General features: G+C 34.9%; 2 protein-coding genes across 9 annotated transcripts; one reads left to right on the forward strand and one right to left on the reverse strand.

Annotated features, from left to right (window-relative positions):
- Positions 1-650: 650 nt before the first annotated feature.
- Positions 651-5,482, forward strand: LOC137814362 (transcription factor PIF1). Of its 8 annotated transcripts, XR_016521757.1 has the most exons (11): positions 656-899; positions 1,021-1,102; positions 1,211-1,955; positions 2,040-2,161; positions 2,723-2,818; positions 2,904-2,969; positions 3,074-3,139; positions 3,595-3,972; positions 4,354-4,432; positions 4,860-4,956; positions 5,036-5,482. XR_016521757.1 is itself a non-coding variant. In XM_090303929.1 (9 exons), exons 2-8 carry the CDS (start codon positions 1,035-1,037, stop codon positions 4,426-4,428), a joined length of 1,494 nt encoding a protein of 497 aa, XP_090160055.1. In that variant the 5' UTR covers positions 651-899; positions 1,021-1,034; the 3' UTR covers positions 4,429-4,432; positions 4,860-5,482. The 8 variants fall into 8 exon arrangements, 3 of the variants coding, with proteins under 3 accessions (XP_090160055.1, XP_090160060.1, XP_090160052.1); XR_011081636.2 differs by lacking the exon at positions 2,040-2,161; XR_011081637.2 differs by lacking the exon at positions 2,040-2,161 and having other exon boundaries at positions 697-899; positions 1,216-1,955.
- A 4,157-nt stretch (positions 5,483-9,639) lies between these two features.
- On the reverse strand, positions 9,640-14,425 carry LOC137814363 (26S proteasome regulatory subunit 4 homolog A). Its single transcript, XM_068617062.2, has 6 exons — positions 13,769-14,425; positions 12,553-12,798; positions 11,380-11,549; positions 11,011-11,227; positions 10,765-10,905; positions 9,640-9,904 (listed from the first exon to the last, which is right to left on the reverse strand). Exons 1-6 carry the CDS (start codon positions 14,249-14,251, stop codon positions 9,821-9,823), a joined length of 1,341 nt encoding a protein of 446 aa, XP_068473163.1. The 5' UTR covers positions 14,252-14,425; the 3' UTR covers positions 9,640-9,820.
- Positions 14,426-14,640: the final 215 nt, after the last annotated feature.

Raw genomic sequence — 14,640 nt, forward strand, 5'->3', positions numbered from 1 at the left:
AACTTTATTCTTAATAAAGTTTATGAATCATAAATATGATCCAAAAATTTTATATAATTTATATTTTTTCGAAGTTAGCTCGAACACGGTATCGAAAATAATGTTTCAATTTTCGAATAAATAATTTTAATTTAAAAACAATTATAATTCACAAATAATCAATCAAATTAATTTTGTATCAATTTTTAAATGTAAGGGCAAATGTGTAAAGTTACAATTTTATCAATTAAAAAAATTACAATTTCAATCACACTCATCACATCACTCACAAACTTTTATAAATTTTCCCTACACTTTCCCCTCTATTTACCTTAATCCAAACATGTTAACTTTCTTTACACTTTCTCTTCAAATCATCTTAAATTCACTTCCTCATTTCCACTCCCTAATCCAAACAAAGCCTTAATGATAATTATTACTCTAATGGTCATTGCTTAAGCTATTTCCGTTATCTATATAATATTGTGTTAAGATTATGTGCTAAACTTGTATTAAATTAGAGTTCTAAAACCATAATTAACATTCTAATCCCATATTGAAAGATCTTACTTAGCATAGAAAATAATAAGAAAAGAAAATGGTTTTTGATTTATGAATTTTTGTGTGTGATGAGAATAGAAATAGAAATATAGTTGTTTGTTATGTTAGAAAGAAAAAAGAGAAGTGAATAACAGTGAAAAATCCCTTTCGTCCTTTAGCTTCGCATCTTATCTGTGGTGTGGGTGTGTATTTGTGAAGTGTGGCTACTCTCTTGTTCCTAAAGCCACAGAGAGAGAGAAGAGCAGGTAGGTAGCAGCCAACACACCGCACGTTGTTCTTCTGCAACCAACCCTAATAACTAAAATATCAGAACCACTTGGTCCACCATTCACCATGCTCAGCTCAAACTAGCTACAACTGTAAGTTCCTTGTCCTCTCTCACCTTCACCGACTTCCCTTCATTCTTTATATTTCCACTTCTCTTCTCATCCTCACCACTTTTCACTTTCAACATGACCAATCACAATCACTTTGTTCCAGATTTCGATATCCAAATGGACGACCACAACCCATACCCCATTCTCACGCCTTCAGGATTTCCTCGCCAAAACAAACCCTCTGTGTATGTAACTTCTCTCGTCGCTCTTCACAATTTTTTTCTTTTGTCCGTTTCTTCTTTTATTGATTAGTTAATTAATTAATTCACCTGGAGTTATGAAAATTCAAACAGTGCAGACGACGACGTCATGGAGCTGCTATGGCATAACGGCCAGGTCGTGATGCAGAGTCAGAACCAGCGTTCTCTCACAAAACCGACGCCGCCATCCAGAAACTCCCACGATGCCTCCGCCGCCGGTCCTTCCACGGCCAGGGAGATTCGACCGCAGCTCGACAATTTCAATCAACATCTCTTCATGCGAGAAGGCGAAATGGCTTCGTGGCTTCACTATCCAATCGACGATGAACCTCCGTTGGATCAGGCTTTCTGCACCGATTTCCTCTACTCGCCGCCCACCGTTAACAACAGCAGCGCCATGCAAACTCTCACTACATCTCAGCTGACGGACCACCGCCCCATGTCTGCACCGCCTCGACCTCCAATTCCGCTGCCGAGGCCGCCGGAACCGAAGACGCCGAACTTCGCGTACTTCGTGAGGCACAACACGAGAGCCGCCGAGCAGAGCGTGAAGGCCGCTGCGAGGGAATCCACAGTTGTGGATTCGTGCGATACGCCGACGGCCACGGCAGCGGTTTCGGAAACTGTGAGGAACGCGGCGGAACCGGAGGAAGGAGGCGCCGGCGCTCCTGTGCCTTCGACAAGTGCCGGTGGCGGAAGGAGCACGATGATGTGCGACGTGACTGCGCCGTCGTCGCCGGGAGGTTCGAGTAGCATTGGCGAGCCGGTTCAGGTGGCGGCGGCGGAGGACCGGAAGCGGAAGGGTCGGGAGGCGGAGGAATGGGAGTCTCAGAGCGAGGTGAGTAATTGAATTGACAGCGTTATCAGATCATAGTTACAGCTTACAAATTCCGTGTACGTTGGCATCCGCTATCGTGCGCAGGGTGAGTGACGTGGGTTTACGTGAGCATTACCCGTCCTGCTGCATTCATTTCGGTGCTGTGGCCGTGTGCTCTTTTGATACCGTCACTTTCACCGTCGCGGCTGCGCACATTCACGACACGTGTATGGATGACTATGAATACTTTTGTTTCATGGAAATGATGGAAGATATTTTAAAATAGGATTTAATTTAAATAGATTCTCAATACTAATCTTTTTAACAATAATATCTAATCATAAATTTATTTTATTATTAATAATTATTTTTATATTTCTATTTAAAATGATATCTTATTAATGGAATTTTCTATACTAATAATACATAAAAATTACACTCTTTATAATAATTATGACTACATCATACTCTTTTCAATGATTAATTAAAATACCGTTATCAATTTTTTTTACTTTTGATATATTTTAATTAAATTCTTTATCTTAGCTAAGCTTATATGCATATCCTTTTATCAATTTTAAGTCTCTTGTTCTCTTATTAATCTTTCCCTTTTCAATATTTTTGTATTCTTAAACTAGAACCGAGTTCTGATTTCCCAAAAAAGATAGCCTGTTTCAACAAATTGGGTATGAGGCAGGTCAATAGTTCACTAGTAGTTTTTTTCTCTCTAAATTTCACTGTTTGCATCTTGTATATTCTTACTTCATTTTGTCCTGCTGGAAAAAAAGGATGTGGATTTTGATTCGGAAGCAAAAAAACAAGTTCGAGGATCAACATCTACAAAGAGATCACGTGCAGCGGAGGTCCATAATCTCTCTGAGAGGGTCTGTACTTTCATTTCTTTTTCGAGTTCATATCTTTTACGCTTTTCTTTCTCAGAACATAAAAGCTTTCACTTGGCATTTACAGAGGCGTCGTGATCGGATTAATGAAAAGATGAAAGCTCTGCAAGAACTTATACCTCGATGTAATAAGGTAGACGGACTTTTAAAATTCTAACTTCTTAACAATGGGCAGAATTTAGATTTTATATCCTTCATAATTTCTTTCTAATTTTGGTCCCTATTTTGAATTCATAGTCGGACAAAGCTTCAATGTTGGATGAAGCAATTTCGTACTTGAAGTCATTACAGTTACAAGTGCAGGTAGACTTTTCATTTTTTTGTTGATACAGTTTGTTTTATAATTCATTTCCATGTATACTGTATTCTGTGTGAGAAAAATATCCTTAGACTGATTAATCTATACTCAGTTCATGTATTGCGTTTATGCAACATGTTTTACTTTGAATGCACCATCTTCCAGTGCTAGGATATTACAGAGCAATTCACATACGGATAGTTTATCAGAATCTAAACTTTCGTAACTTATAATCTTCAAAAGGATTTTAGGAGGAAGAGTGAAAGGGACTTGTCAAATCCAAGGATGGAAAGACAACGTAATTAACTGCTGCATTCTTAAAATAAGTTTTCTTTGGAATGAAACTTAAGAGCTTTAATATTATTTATTGTAGTGCACACTAGTATTAGAATGTTCATATTCTATACAGTGTATCAAGTTATTCACCTTCCCTGATTACATACTTTCATTTCTTATGCAGATGATGTCCATGGGATGTGGCATGGTACCTATGATGTTTCCTGGAATACAGCAGTACATGCCAGCAATGGGAATGGGGGTTGGAATGAGTATGGGTATGGAAATGGGAATGAACAGACCTGTAATGCCGTTTCCCAATATGTTACCTGGTTCTGCTTTGCCAGCAGCTGCTCATTTGGGACCAAGGTTTCCAATGCCTCCTTTCCACATGCCGCGTGTTCCTGCAACTAATTCATCGAGAATGCAAGCAGAAAATCAGTCAGATAATCATATGGTTGCAGCTGGTCCACCTGATCCAAACCAGTCTCGTCTCCCAAACTTCACGGATCCTTATCAACAATATCTTGGTCCCCACCCAATGCAGTTTCAAGTAATTCAGGTATTTTGTCCTCTACTGCTCTTTCAGATTTGGATTTTCTTAAATGACGTGTGAAGTAATTTGTTGCACGTGAGGTCCATTAGATTTCCTGCCACCGGGACAAACTATTTTACATTGGTGCATCTTGTAGTGCCCATCTTAGAGATCGCTCCAATAATGCTCTGGTTCTGTGTAAAAAATTATGTTTTATGTTCTTCATAACTTATACCTCAGATACTGAATTCTGATTTTATTTATAACTCCCTCTTAATTGGGAAGAAAAGCTCTCTCAAAGAACTGGAAAGAAAACTCAAGTTTAGCAAAGTTGCTTATATTTTTATTGTTTAATCGAACAGAGAGATGAACGTTTATGATTGAATTGAGGTCTATTTCCGTGTGCAGAATCAGGCAATGAACCAACCAAATGTTGGCAAGCCCAGTAACAATAGGGGCCATGAGAATCAGCAAAACCATTAGTCAGGTGAATTGCTTTATCTTAGTATTCTACTATACTTGCTTCTTTTGGTGGTAACGTAAGTTGGTAAAATGTAAAAACGCTTTCTAATATACTCTTTTGAATAATTTTTTATTATTAACCAAAACTTATTAAAAGATTATCTTTCTCTTAATTATTTAGGTTTTAATAAATTTTAGAAAATGTGAATTTTCTAACATTTTTTTTTCCTGTGAATTTGTCTTGTATTGAAAAGAAAGTGCAGCAGGGAATGTTATTAACACTCTCTGTAAAAAAGTCTAGTTCTTAATGATTTTAATTTTTGCCTACTCTGTTCTTGCGTCATAAGCTTCGGGAGCATGCTAATTCCAGCAGCTTGCTACGTATAAAAATTTATAAATATACAATGCAAATATGGCTAGTTCTAAATATTTCAATTTTTTATGACATCCAGGAGAAAAAAAATGATTCTTATAGTTACAAAGAAGGGGGTGACTATTCAGATGGAGCGGCATAAGTCGTATAGCTTTTGACTAGTAGCACTTACAATGGTAGTGTGAATTGTAAGTCCTGAATATATTGAACAAAACAATGATAACTTTAATTAACAATGGACCGTGTGCATTGCAGGTTAGATTTTCCTCGACACCTAAATTACAGGTACAAAGTTTTGTAGTTTCAGTAGCAAGCTAATCTATATACACAGCTAACACGTAAATTATTGCAACCAAGTTTTCCCTCTTCTTTTATCCTGCTTTCCCTATATTCAGCTTTCACTTTTCGAGAGTCTTTAATATGAGAAGAGGATCCGGATAAATGGCACCATAGGTAAACTACACCTAACGTGGAGGCCCATGTGATAGCTTCGTATGTTTAGTTTTATTTCTGTTTCAGATTCCTCTTCTACTACCATTTTTTCCTGTTAGGTGTTACAGTAGCATGTGAAACTTCGTCACTGTTATTTATGGACTGAAATTCAAGCAGTCTTAAACGATTATTTTGTTAGTATGTACGATCTATTTCTTCTTAAAGAAGAGACATTTGAATAAAAATTTAAAAAGAACTGCATTATAATAATGTATCATGATGCAATTTTAAAAAATTTCTATTTCAACAAAAAATTATTTTACTATCCAGTTATAATGTAGGGCAGGGTTCTCAATACATTAACATTTATTTTAAATTAATGTCATTTCATGAAAAAAAATTGTACACTACATCGTGGAATTAAGAGATTTATATTTATAGAAAATTCAAAATATTTGTTGAAAATATATGTAGATAAGAAATATACAAGTAAATGAAAATTTTAGGCTAGTATCGTCTTTTAGTGTTAAGAGAATTTCAAATTTTATTTAGAAAGTAAAACTGATATTTTTTTTAATTCTTCGTACTCTAAAATTTAAGTATTGTTCACTTTGTACTCTCTTTATCGTTAGGTTTAATTTCGACTTTTGCATTATTAGTTTGATTGAGAAGGAAAGACCATTGGTTTGATGGAGGTTGAGAAATAATTGTGATTATTTTTTACTTCACATTATCGTAGTTATTAATTGTGGATGTAAGTTAATGTCATTTCCTAATTAATATTAGTCAAAAAAAATTGTTAATATAATTTAGTACTATTTTTAGTTTATATTAGTTTAGATGTTTTTTATTCAATGTCTATTATAATTGACATTATTATAAAATCTGAGTGTCTTTATTACTCAAATATAAAACTGATGAAGGTTTAAAAAAGGGTGACTTTGGCAGTTTTATTGTGTTTCTTATAATATTACAGGAAACTGCAAATGAATACAATTAATGTGGTTACAATTTTAGTTGCACAACGGTGACGAACATTCAGTAAATCTTAAGATTGCAGTAAAAAAAGGTTGAGATTCTATTTACTACATTTCTAAAAGAATTCAATCTAAAGAAAATCGTGAAAGAATGTAACGGCATGAAGGGAGTTGACCGAAGATATTTAATAAATGTGTATCTGAGTTACGCAGATGATTAAATACTTGGTTTCAGTATCCGAAATGAGTCCAGAAATGATTGTGCAAGTCCTCATCCTCTCCAACCTGTGCCATCACCAAACATAAACATGAAGTACCCGCTAGACGAAAGGCAATTGGATGGACAAAAGGAAGAGGGAGCAATTGAAATTCGTTCTCTTCAACACTTCTTCTTTCTTTTCGTCACTTTGTGTGATGCTGCTATTCATCACCGCATTTCCATTTGAAAACAAGGTCGTCGTCATGTGTATCTTGGGCTTTTTTAGTCCAAATCATATTTACCATAGAATTCGTAGACTGGACTGTCTATTGGTACTTGGGCTTTCATACTCGAGCTTCTGAATTTGATTCAAGGGAGTTTCTTCCTGCAGGCTGCTTCTTCCTGCACCTCCATAAATTTTCATATTTCCAAAACTACTCCTCTATAATATTCTGGATTACATAATCCGAAAGTCATTTATCAAATTTGTAATTAGCTTTCGGATTATACAATTCAGAAGTCTTTTTTCAGATGCATGATTACTTTACGGATTATATAATCTGGAAGTTATTCTATGGGGGTGGCACAAGAAGGATAAAAATGTATTTTCATGTTGTGTATATGTATTTTCATGTTGTGTATGGAGGTGCCAATGTTGTGTATGGAGGTGCCAGAAGAAGATATGGAGGTGCAGGAAGAAACAGTCCTTCCTGCATCCTTACACTTTTCTTCCTACACCCCTACATTCATTGAAATACTGAAATTATACTGAAATTATTCTTTTACAGTTTTAGGTGATTCTGGAATAGAGGTTTTGTAAACAGAAAGTGTGTTTTTGGAATAGAGATTTCGTAAGCAGAGGTGTTTCTGAAATAGGAAATCCGAAAGACAAAAAAATAATTCTGAAATATCCTTTCTGTAAAAAAAAAAAAAATATGTTACAGAAAATATGTTCCAAAAGAATAATCTGAAAATCATTTTTAAAAGGGATAAAACAATTTTTTTTTCTAAATGATGGGGTGCAGGAAGAAATAACCTTGATTCAGTTAAGCATAATAGCGTTCTGGGCTAGGTCGCGCTGCAAGAAAACAAATGCTCACTCCAACAACAGCAATTTATTGCTTCATGTACTTCACATCGTATTAAGACAGTTTCTTCCTATATCCTATATTTTTCTTTCTGCACCCCCATAATGTTATGTAAAGACAAATTTATCTCTAATATTTTTAAAAATTCTAAAATGCACACAACACTCACATTCTACTCTTTTTTCTTCCTTTACACAGACAGACTGCATTATTCTCTCAACAGCGGCGCTACTTTATCTCTTGACGCAGGAATACATTTCTCTTGGTGGTGATCGATGGTGTGCGACTTGATGATAATTCAGTAATTTCTCTTTGCGGTTCTATGTTTGGTGAAGAAGGTAAGTAAAAAAAAAACATTTTCAAACCTATAGTTCCATTTTTATTGCGGATTTTCGTTTTTGCAGTATACAAATGTTGTGATTCCAGACAGCAGTCCGCTAGATTTATGAAACAGGAAATCCGCATTTTGTTTTTATCTTCAGAAATATTGAATCTGCAAAACTCTGAGATTTGTACATCCATAAATCTTCTAGATTGGTGTTCCAAATTTGTAGATTTGTGTTATGTTTCTGGATTTCAGAATTTGTAATGCAAAAAAATGCATTTCAGATTCACAAATCTGTAATTCAAAACATACAGGTACTCTTTTTCAAATAAAAAGTTAAGGTTAGTTTTGAAATTTTAAAAGTTGTTGAGTGCAGAACGAAAAATGTAGGAATACAGGAAGAAAGAACGAAAAATGTAAAAATACAGGAAGAAACTCTCTCGTATTAATGCTTTGAATTAAATTGATACTGTAACATCTTCAATTTCTTGGGCCCAAAATAATGCTCTACTAAGTATACTTATTGGGTATTTCTTCCTGCACTTGTCAATTTCTGAAAAGACTATCTTTTCTTCTAAATGGCTTTTAGATTGTCTTTTTGACAAATTCTTCTGAACACCTTTTCTAGAATTCATGTCATGTATTATGAAAAGTGTTTTCACAAAATTTCTAAAAAAACATTTTCTAAAATAGAATTTTCAGATTAATCTCTTTAAATGTATTTTTCAAAATAAGAACCAATTAGATAGAGTATTTGACCTCTTTGACGAGGTACTGAAATTTTTTGATAGGATGCAGAAAGAAGTACCCTATTTTTATGTGTTAGTCTGCTCAGAGCTCGACTCCCTTCACTTTGTACTTTCTAAAGAGCTCGACTCCCTTCACTTTGTACTTTCTAAATACAACTGTTAACGTTTATTTAGCTATGTTCAAATAATGAAGTAATTTCATGGTTTAATTGTAACTGGAAACTGAAAAACTGTACAAGAATAAGATAAACAATAACACCAAATACATATAATTTCTAAATTGTAAAACAATAATAAGAATTTATATATTATATAATTATAAATTATATAAATTAATAATAAAAATTTATATATATAAATATATTTTAATTATTTTTAATAAAAAAATATTTATAATTTATTTTATATTTTTATAATCTTAATAAAAATTTATATAATAAATTTAAATTTTTAAAAAAATTAATATATTATTCTTTTTAAAATTATGTTAAAAATATTAAAAATTTAACAAATACTTTTTAATTTTAAATTGAACACTTTATTTGCGTTGTACAAGTGTCTATATTAGACACATAAATCCAATACAAACAACTATTATAGTAAGATTGAGATTAATAGAAGTAAAAATTAGGATGGATGAAAATATAAGTTCCGGAACAAAAATTATTATAAATGAAGAGAAATTAGATTGAAGAAAAAAACAAAACATGATTATAAACAAAAATGAGTGAAAATAGGTAAGATACAGTAAATACTAAAATTTTTTAAATCATTTTATTTTTTGTTTTCTCTTACCGTTGAGGATTGCTGCTATAGTAGATTCAAAACCCTAATCACGCCATACATAATTACATAATCCGTCATGAGGATGGCTGTGTTAAAAGTCAAGTGGACAATATCAGAATTGAATTTGTTCATAGCGTGCAATTCCCAATTTAGCAAACCTGATCAGATATCTCCAAGGAAATGAACACGCTACCAGGAGCTTGATCTTGTTACTTGACCGGATTCAGCAATTATTTTACGTAAGCCAGCTTCATCTGTTGCAGAAGCAGCATACTAATAGGAAGGAAAACATACACTAACAAGGAAGAAATGGCAGGAATTTTTCCCATTAGTTTTAAATCAAAGAAACTATACGTGACTATAATTCAGTGAGATCAAATCCCATATAATAATTTCAACCCATAATCGACCGTAATTAAAAAAAAAATCGTTCACAGCACAAAAGAACATAATAAAGAAGGCCGGGGTATATGATGAAGATGATTCACATATAAAGTCCTTCTGGCACCCCTTCTTTCTTCTTAAACATAACTTTATCCTTAGCCTTCTTAAAGTCTGCATGCGTCACCTGGAGAGCAAGATAAAAAATTGGTCATGAGGGTAAACAAAATTAGGGAAAAAACATAACATATAGAAAACTGAATATAAACATGCAAAAGACCTCAACCTGTAAAGTAGGAAACAATTCAAAATACAGTACAATTAGTTCCAAATGAATGCTCAAGTTACCAATGAAATACGAAGATCGTGCATAAGAACAAGTATGCTCGGAGCCTCAAGAACACAACTAGGATTCACCGAATGATTCAAATCAAAAAGAAAAAGAATTGAGACTTGTCCTAATATCTTGCACTCACTGGCACATTTCTTCTGCTCCAGTATTGAACGTAAATTGACGGATTAAATTCAATGAACCCCTGTTATAGCAAGGAAAACCGAAGAAAATCTTATATGGGTCACCAATTGATTGGTGTTTTCCATAGGTTTTTCTAATGATTAATCCAAACCGAGAAAACAGGAGGAAATATAATATCCAGTCTCCACTCTCAGGGACAGGGAAATTACAGTGATCTCCCCCTCCACCTTGAGAATAAGCAATCTTTCTAAATTACAAGAAACATATTTTTAGGGAAGATTGTTTTCAAGCTCCATTTTCTCAATATTTTCACCTCAACTCCCTCCAACTTTTCCTGCCAATTTCTTCAATGGTGTGTACAGGCTGAGAAAATTGGTTTTGTCTAAACTTAAAATATCCAAGCAACTTATGCCATATTTTCTTATCTTAATATATGAATTTGAGACATCAAATGAGCTTATCCATCCTAATAACTCTGAAATTCCTAACAGCAACAGAGTGCCATCATATATTTCTATAGGATTACATTGTTTTGGCCATAACTATACAAATATAAAGAAGATAATTCTAACCTTCATTCGGCGTTCCCGTAATGCAAGTAAACCAGCTTCAGTACATATTGCTTTTATATCAGCTCCAGAGAACTCATCCTTAGTCATAACAAATTCCTCTAAGTTGACATCATCAGCTAATGTCATCCTTGATGTGTGAATCTAAATTTCACAGGTACAACAACTTTTAGTCATTAAAGTAGAATATGCATATTAAGATATAACAGTGAAAACTGAGTATGTTTTCACAATACTAGTCACACCTACCTGGAAAATGCGTCTTCTTGTTTTGATATCAGGGAGAGGAAATTCAATCTTCCTGTCTATTCGACCAGGTCGCAGCAGGGCTGGATCAAGGCTTTCAATTCTGTTGGTTGCAAGAATGACTTTCACGTCTCCTCTTGAATCAAAACCATCTAACTGGTTCAGCAACTCCAACATAGTCCTCTGAATCTCACGTTCTCCACCCGAGTGGGCATCATACCTGCAAAGAATACACGAGACATACTCAGAATTGTCCATGATAGCACTCCCTGTCCCCAAAACAAAAACAAAAACAAAACAAAAACTAAAGCGAATAGAGAATGGATATTGTAGCAGTATAGTGATTCCTGAAGCTAAAGTTCAACAACTTACCTCTTCGTACCAACAGCATCAATTTCATCAATGAAAACAATAGATGGGGAAAGATCATCAGCAACTCGGAAAAGTTCCCTTACAAGTTTTGGACCATCTCCCAAGTATTTTTGTATTAATTCACTACCAACAACTCGTAAGAAGGTTGCTGATGTCGAGTTTGCCACGGCCTGAAAGTAAAAAGGCTGTGTTAGACCAAACTGATTCGCTTTGTGTAAGCACGCCACACATAATAATAACATCAAAGTTGACACTGATACATGGATTAACAAATGTATCATAATTGCATACTGATAAAACTGTAATTCTAGTAAACATTATGCAAAACATCAAGTACGACTTTTAACAGCTAAAGCATCAAGTATGACTTTTTTTAACAGATAAATTTTACTTCAGGTTTTGTTGATGGTTGTTTCTATATGCAAACAGCAAGCTGCTAGTTATTAACCAACTTTTGATAACGCAACATAGAGTAAACAATTTGGCATAGGACTCTTAAATCCTAACACTATCAAATTTTAATTTTAGCCTAATTAAAAAGCTTTGAAAACAGTAACTATTTTTAAATGAAGAAAACTCTGAACAAAACGTATCTTGTATCTTTTAGGATTAGTTTCCATATTTCCTTATTAGATTTGTCTTATTATTTATTTCCTCATTTACCTACGATTATGAACTAATAATAGTATAAACACATGCCATTGCTTCACATCGTGTAACATAATACCTCAAAATGCTTGGAAAATATTATTCAATCTCTATTCTCTCAATTTTTTTCCCTTAATTCCTATTAACTTTAATTCTATCAAGTTCATCAATCACAGGTAGATAATTAAACATTAAAAAAAAAAGACAATTCTTCTGTAAATTGATTATGAAAAGCTGAAGGTCTAAAACAAGAAATTTACACAATGTCCTCACTATCCGTAAAACCACTGATTAATAACAAATAACAGAATTTAAGAAAACATAGAAAAGCAACAGATAAATAAATTTGGCGGACAGACACTAAAAAAAATTTATAATCCACAAATCATATAAACCAGATAATAATTAAAACCTCTTTTTGAGCACGTAGACATGAACAGAATTTCAAAGCCAGTAATTAGACAGAGAAAATAAGAAATTGAAAAGATATTTAGATCCCTATAAGAAACACCAAAAAATGCACACCTTTGCAAGTAATGTCTTCCCAGTTCCAGGTTCTCCATATAAAATGACTCCTTTAGGAGGCTTGATACCAATGTCTTCATACAGTTCAGGATGTGTCAGCGGAAGCTCAACTGCTTCTTTAATTTCCTGTATCTGGGCATCTAAACCTCCAATGTCAGCATATGATTCCAAAGGTGCCTTCTCAACCTTCATGACAGAGACCATAGGATCAACTTCATCTTGAAGAAGCCCAACGACAGAGAGAACCTGGTAAAGAACCATACATGATACGATCACAAAAAACATTACAATTTGCATCTAATCAAATATCAAATGTGCAAGAAAAGATGACTGATTTGAAACATAAAAACAGTCATGATAACCTCCCATGCCCATATGTTCCTAAAAGACATACAGTCCAACAAAAATACTTTTTCACAACTTTTCTCACCCTCTTTCCAGTTTCCGGTGTCATGGATTACAAAACAACTTCAATGACAAGCATTCCTAGATTATACCAGGCAACAGCAACATATAATATCTCCTCCAACATGTTGTCCACAAGAACAGACATACCTTCAACAGCTCTTAATAGATAGGATGCCCGTTAATCATTTCAGCAAGCACCACTATCTATGACATGTCAGTCCTTTACAATACAATGTTACCGTATCAAAAAGTTATTAAATGTGTTCCATTCCATGTACTCAACATAATCAATTTAAATTTATTTACTGACCAAGTGTATTCATTGATTAATTTAATATATTTTTCAAACAGCTTATAAAGCAAAATCAAAACCTAATTGAAAGGGGGATTTCGCCAAAAAACATAATCAAATTCAAACATACAACTAAACAAATTTTGAGATCAGAGGTGAAATGTAACAGTTCTCTCCCAATTAAAGACGCAATTATATGTTCACATTTCCGAACATCCGAAGCATGTGTACTGAATAGGTATAGAGATTCTTTGAAACAAGACAGCTCTGCCATGAAGAGCAGTTCAAAGATCTTAACCTTTATACAGCACCCAATTCTTCTATTCACCAGACTACAACACACACCATTTCCACGCAACAAACCCCCACTTTGCCAACCAGAAGCACACAATCTAACCACTAAACCCTATCCCCCAAATCCATCACAAAAGAAAGAACATTCAATCAAAACGCTATATAAAATTTAACCAATCAAGAGCAAAACAAAAAAAAAACCCTATCACACCCTAACCTCACCTTGTTATGCATCAGAATAGCGCATCCAGGCTCGAGCTGATCCTTATCGACAAAAGACAAGATACCAACGTAGTACTCTGGGCCCACCGAGGACGAAACAATGGCATGATTCTCGTCGATGAGTTCCTCGAGGTTACCAACACTCATGGGGGAACCCCTGAGATCATCGACCTTGGATAGGTCTTCCTCCGCCTTCTCCTCCTGCGGCTTCAGCCTCTCCTGGTTTGCCACGAACTCCTCCTCCATCAACAGGTAGTCCTTTATGCGTTCCAGCTTCAGCAGCCGTAGCTTGCACTTCGAAAGCGGCGTCACCGTCGGCAACCGCGCCGCCGCCTCTGGCCCCTTCTGCTTTCGCTGCTTCCGCCCTACGCGAGCTGGCGGGGCCGCTGGTTCAAACTTCTTCTCCTTCTTGTCGCCCCCATCTGGCTTCCGGTCCCCCGGAAGACCCTGCCGGTTCAAACCACCCGGTGTTCCCTGACCCATGTCTTTACGATTTCTCAATACGTGAAAGTGAGAGAAAAAGTTAGAATGAAATATATACGTATACTTGCCTTTGTGCACAAGTTAAAGCCATTGATTGATTGGGCCCAAAGGCCCATTCGTTATTAAAACCCAGAAAATTCATCCTACACCCCCGTGTTTTCCTCCCGCACTCCCATAGGTTGGTGAAAATACCATTTATCCTTAACGAAAAAAATAAATACGCAACATTTTTTTTTATCTTTTCAATCTTTCTCAAGCGCACCTCCTCCCTAGAGCCACACCCCCTCCATAGAGTACTATCCTATGTAACAAAGACACTGACACTGATACAACATTGACACTGATACGACACAACACGGAGATATGTAAAATCTTTAAAATGTAGGACA

This window comes from Phaseolus vulgaris, chromosome 1, assembly GCF_051622355.1.
Source record: "Phaseolus vulgaris cultivar YP4 chromosome 1, ASM5162235v1, whole genome shotgun sequence".
NCBI lineage: Eukaryota > Viridiplantae > Streptophyta > Magnoliopsida > Fabales > Fabaceae > Phaseolus > Phaseolus vulgaris.

Excerpts from the sequence above, each read along its gene's own strand:
- LOC137814362 (XM_090303926.1), top strand. The coding sequence starts at position 993 with ATGACCAATCACAATCACTTTGTTCCAGATTTCGATATCCAAATGGAC. Across the intron at positions 2,819-2,903 it reads TCCATAATCTCTCTGAGAGG|AGGCGTCGTGATCGGATTAA; the intron begins GTCTGTACTTTC and ends TGGCATTTACAG. Across the intron at positions 3,973-4,353 it reads TGCAGTTTCAAGTAATTCAG|AATCAGGCAATGAACCAACC; the intron begins GTATTTTGTCCT and ends TTCCGTGTGCAG.
- LOC137814363 (XM_068617062.2), bottom strand. The coding sequence starts at position 14,251 with ATGGGTCAGGGAACACCGGGTGGTTTGAACCGGCAGGGTCTTCCGGGG. Across the intron at positions 10,906-11,010 it reads CAAGAAGACGCATTTTCCAG|ATTCACACATCAAGGATGAC; the intron begins GTAGGTGTGACT and ends TGTGAAATTTAG. Across the intron at positions 9,905-10,764 it reads TACGGGAACGCCGAATGAAG|GTGACGCATGCAGACTTTAA; the intron begins GTTAGAATTATC and ends CTTGCTCTCCAG.